The sequence below is a fragment of the Portunus trituberculatus genome, chromosome 23, assembly GCF_017591435.1.
Source record: "Portunus trituberculatus isolate SZX2019 chromosome 23, ASM1759143v1, whole genome shotgun sequence".
Taxonomy (NCBI): Eukaryota; Metazoa; Arthropoda; class Malacostraca; order Decapoda; family Portunidae; genus Portunus; species Portunus trituberculatus.
The window spans coordinates 11,363,320-11,368,319 of record NC_059277.1 but is presented as its reverse complement, the minus strand read 5'-3'; the positions used below and the strand labels follow the sequence as shown (position 1 = coordinate 11,368,319).

Below are 5,000 nucleotides of genomic sequence, written 5' to 3'. Positions count from 1 at the left end.
CTACTACTACTACTACTACTACTACTACTACGCCCTCTTCTCTTCTCTACACGTGGCCACACCCTTACGCTCTCCTCTCCAGCATCAGACTCAGGCCTGTATTCTGAGACGCTTTGCTCTCTCACCATCACTGCTTTTCAAAGACTCCAGCTGAAGATACTCGTGTTTCTAAGAGTATTTCTATGGTTCTGGTGATAGATTGGCAAGATTTCTAGTGTATTAAAAGAAGTAACAGTCTGAAAACCTAGCTAGTTGTCTCTATGTCTTTAGAAAATTATCGTTTCGAGAAAAGAAGGCGTTTCTAAATATAGGTGTCACAGGCGTGCATAGTTCCTCGTAAACGTTCACTCGCTGACGTGCTATGAAAGGTCCGCTGTCTCTCCGCCTTGCCCAGTACAGAGACCAAGGCGAAACTGTCTCTTTACTTGACCAGTGCATGATTATTTCTACCATCCCCATCTCGCTCTGTGTCTTCGTGTGATCTAATACTGAGGTTGACGTAAGATTGTCTCTCTGCATAATACTGTCTCTTTACTTGATCTAATACAGAGACCAGTGCAGGATTATCTCTATTATATCTCTCTCCCTGTCTCTGTCTCTTGTGATGTAATACTGAGATTGAGGTTGAATTGTCTCTCCGTCTCGCCTAACACGGAGATGAAGGCGAGACTTGTTCCCAGCGAGTGGCGGAGGAGAGAGACACGCTTGGCAGTCACGTGGTGAGCGGCGACACACGCGGTGCTTTGAGAAGGTGACGTGATGAGAGAGACGAGAGAGGCGAGTGGCAGTGGGGAGTGTGGCGAGGGCGGGAGGGCGTTCATGTTTAGTACAAGAGGTGGCTGTTTCCTTCCCTTCTTTCTTGTGTTCTCATGTAAAACTGTCTCGGTTAAGGATTGTGTGCAGAGACCAGTGTAGGGATGGCTGTCTCTCCGTGTCTGTCTGTTTGTCTGTCTGTCTGTCTACCTGTCTCTCTGTCTGTCTGTGTGTCTGTTTTTCTGTCTCTCCGTCTGGTTTGGTGACGCTTATATAAAACTGTCTCGCTTAAAACACACACGAGCGGTAAATCTCTCTCTCTCTCTCTCTCTCTCTCTCTCTCTCTCTCTCTCTCTCTCTCTCTCTCTCTCTCTTCCACGCACAAAAAAGGCGCAGAATGAAAAAAAGACACACACACACACACACACACACACACACACAGAGAGAGAGAGAGAGAGAGAGAGAGAGAGAGAGAGAGAGAGAGAGAGAGAGAGAGAGAGAGAGAGAGAGAGAGAGAGAGAGAGAGAAAGCAGTGGACAGTCCGGCAGATTCTAACTGGGGTCTGGAAAATGCGTTGTTTAGGAGAGAGACTCGAGTGACGTGAAGTGACGGAAGGCAGGAGTAACCCAAATTGATTTACAAACCCTCCTCCTCCTCCTCTTGTGCCTCCTCCTCCTCCTCCTCCTCTACCTCCTCCTCCTCCTGTGTCTCCCTCTCTGTCTCTGTCTACTTATCTCTCACTCTCTCTCTCTCAACTTTATTTTCTTGTCCGGAATCGTAAAATGGATTAAAGGTGCATTATAATAATTGGTTGTCTTATTTTCAGCACTAATTGACATATCGAATTCGGGTCTAATTAGCAGGAAGGAAAAGTGGTGTGGAGGGGGGGCAGGGAGAGGGAGAGGGAGAGGGGACAAGAGGGAGTGGGAGGGAGGCAGAGGGACTTATTTTCCAGGCTAGTCGTGCCTCAGGTAATTATTTTCCAAGTCGACGTTACATTTTTTTTTTCTATCCTTCGTGTTTTTTTTTTTTTTTTTTGCGAAGAGAGAGAGAGAGAGAGAGAGAGAGAGAGAGAGAGAGAGAGAGAGAGAGAGAGAGAGAGAGAGAGAGAGAGAGAGAGAGAGAGAGAGAGAGAGAGAGAGAGAGAGAGAGAGATTATAATGATATATTCCTCCTGTATTGTGTGTATATTCCTCCTGTGTGTGTGTGTGTGTGTGTGTGTGTGTGTGTGTGTGTGTGTGTGTGTGTGTGTGTGTGTGTGTGTGTGTGTGTGTGTGTGTGTGTGTGTGTAGTCATTCGTTATATTTTTTGTTGTTGTTTTATTTCATAGTTCTTTGCTTGTTTGTTTTTTGAGATAGTGAAGGGAGCGTTACGCACACACACACACACACACACACACACACACACACACACACACACACACACACACACACACACACACACACAAGCCAATATCGTATTTTTTTTTGCTTTTTTTTCTTTTTCTCCTTCTCTTCTTCCCTCTTTCCTTTTACTACATTAAACTCTTCACCTTTTTCACTCTTCCCTTTTTGTTTCTTCTTCTTCTTCTTTATTCTGTGTGCATATATATTCCCTCTTCTGTTTTGTCTTTCTTTCTTTTTCTCTCTCTCATCCGTCTTTCCTTCCTTTTCTTGTTTCATTACATAACCCTTGTTTCCTTTTTCCTCTTCTTCCTCCTCTTCTCTCTCTCTCTCTCTCTCTCTCTCTCTCTCTCTCTCTCTCTCTCTCTCTCTCTCTCTCTCTCTCTCCTTATCTCCCTATTTTTCTCTTTTTGCTTTCTTTTATTTTTTCTTCTCCATATTCTTCTCTATCTTTTTTCTTTTCCTTTTTTTCTCTCTATTTATCTTTTTCTCTCTCTTCCTTCTTACCCTCTTCCATTCATCTCCTCATTCTCCTCCTTCTCCTTCTCCTCCTTCTCTATTTCGTTGTTTATCTCATTTTCTTTTACATCTTTCATTTCTTCTACTTCATATTCATATTTTCCAAACTTCTTGATTTTTTCTCCTTTTTCTCCTTTTCCTCTTAGTTTTTTTTTTTATTTTCTTCGCTTTTTCCTTTATATTTTCCTTTTCCCATTTTCCTTTTCTCCTTTTTGGTTTTTGTTTTTTTGTATTTATTTTTCTATTTTCCATCTTTCCTCGTTTCCATGATTTGTTTCCTTCCTCTATCTCTCCATTTTTATCTTCTTCCTTCCTCTTTCTTTCCTGGTTCTTAGTTTTCACTCCATCTCCTCCTTTCTCCTTTCCTCCATTTCTTTTCCCTTTTTTTAACTTATTTGTTCTCTCTCCTTCTCTTTTTCCTTTTCCTCCACATTGATTTCCTCCTTTCCTATCTTTCATAATTCTTGCTTTATTTTCCTTCTATCTCTCAATTCCTCTTCTTTCTCTCCTTTCATATTTTCTCTATCTTTTCTCTTCTCCATTTTTTTTCCTTTCTCTTGTCCTTTTTTTTATTTTATTTTCTCTCTTTTGCCTTCTCCGCATTATTTCTTCCTTTCCTTGTCTTCCTTTCCTTATTAACTCTTGTATTGTTTTCCTTCCACCTTTTCATTTGTCTTTCCTTTTTCTTCCCTTTTCTTCTCTTCTTTTCCTCTTCCTTTCCTTTCGTTTGCTTTCTCTACATTGTCAATTCTTCCTTTCCTTTGTCTTCCTTTCCTTATTAACTCTTGCAACTTTTTCCTTCCATTTTCTTATCTATCTTTTCTTTCCTTTCATTTCTCCTTTTTTCTCTCCATCTTTCCTTCCACATCCTCACTTCTCTCTTTCTTTCCCTCTAAATATCACTTCCTTCCATCTCCTTCCTTCTTTCCTCCCTATGTTATTTTTCCTTCATTTCCTCCTACATCACCTCCAGTCACCTATTCTTTCCTTCTCTCAGTTTTCACTACTCCTTCTCCTTCTCTCCTTTTCTCTCCTCCATACGTATCTCATTTTTCCTTCATTTCCTCCCACCTCACCTCCCCTCACCTGTTTCCTTCTCCGTCAGGTGTGGTTCCAGAACAGACGCGCCAAGTGGAGGAAGAGCGAAAGACTGAAGGAAGACCAGAGGAAGAGAGAGGCCATGGAGGGAGACGGAGCAGCCCAAGCCAAGGTTCGTGTCGTGTGGTGTGGTGTGGTGTGGTGTGGTGTGGTGTGGTGTTGTGTTTACTGTTCTCTCTATCTCTTCCTTTCTACTTTTCATCCACTTCTCTTTTCTCTCTCTCTCTCTCTCTCTCTCTCTCTCTCTCTCTCTCTCTCTCTCTCTCTCTCTCTCTCTCTCTAATTTGTACTTTCTCTTTCTCCACTCAGATTTCCTTCCTATCTTTCATAATTTTTACTTTATTTTTCGTCTATCTTTCATTTCTTTCTCTCCTTTCAGATTATTTTTTCCTTTTTCTTGCCTTTTCTCTCTTTTCCTTTCCTTTACTTTCCCCACATTCTTAATTTTTCCTTTTCTTTGTTTTACTTTCTTTATTAACTCTTGTATTTCCTTCCATCTTTTCATTTATCTTCCTTTCCCTCCGATTTATTTTGTGTTGTGTTGTGTTACGTGGATGGTGATGTGGTGGTGGTGGTGGTGGTGGTGGTGGTGGTGTGGTGGTGTGTGGTAAGTTGTGGTGTGCATCGGATGACTGATATTTTTTCCCCTTTCTTATTTCTCTCTCGAATTTTGTTCTCTTGACTCGAGTCCTTGAGATGCAGATTAGCAGATTAACCCTCTCAGCACCAGGACGTATTTTCATATTTATTCTGCTTAATATTTAGTGATTTTATACGGCTTCAGAAACTTGTGTGGGGATTGAAATAGTGAAGACTCTTGCCATTAATCTTCTGACCTCCATAGACCTTTCCTAATGCCAACAAAATCATTTAATCACATCCTAAACTCAACGTAAAAATGCGTCCCAATACTGAAGGAGCTAATGAAGCGTGTACAGCACCTCACCATACAAAAAGTCTCCGGATGGGTTTGTGAGGAAGCAATCTGAAAACTCCACCGTCAGTGCTGGGAAGGTAGAGGTAGCCCTGTGAAGCTGCAAACCACTAACCTAACCTACCCTAACCTTACCTTGGATAGCGACAACATGCGTACCAAACTTGCCGAAACTGTCTGCAAGATCCACAGCGCACGTCTTCGAAATTATCTACCCTTGAGTGGGAATACTTTCTTAGTTACTGTACATATTGCAAGAGAGAAACTGTCCAATAGCGATGCCCGGAAACAAAACTGATTAATAGAAGCAAGAG

General features: G+C 41.8%; 1 protein-coding gene across 1 annotated transcript in view; it reads left to right on the top strand.

Moving 5' to 3' along the window:
• LOC123507921 (dorsal root ganglia homeobox protein-like) overlaps positions 1–5,000 on the top strand; it is an 86,409-nt gene that overhangs the window by 61,720 nt on the left and 19,689 nt on the right. The window contains exon 5 of the mRNA XM_045261265.1: positions 3,760–3,864. Coding sequence (XP_045117200.1) covers positions 3,760–3,864 — 105 coding nt within the window. The remainder of the gene's footprint in view (positions 1–3,759; positions 3,865–5,000) is intronic.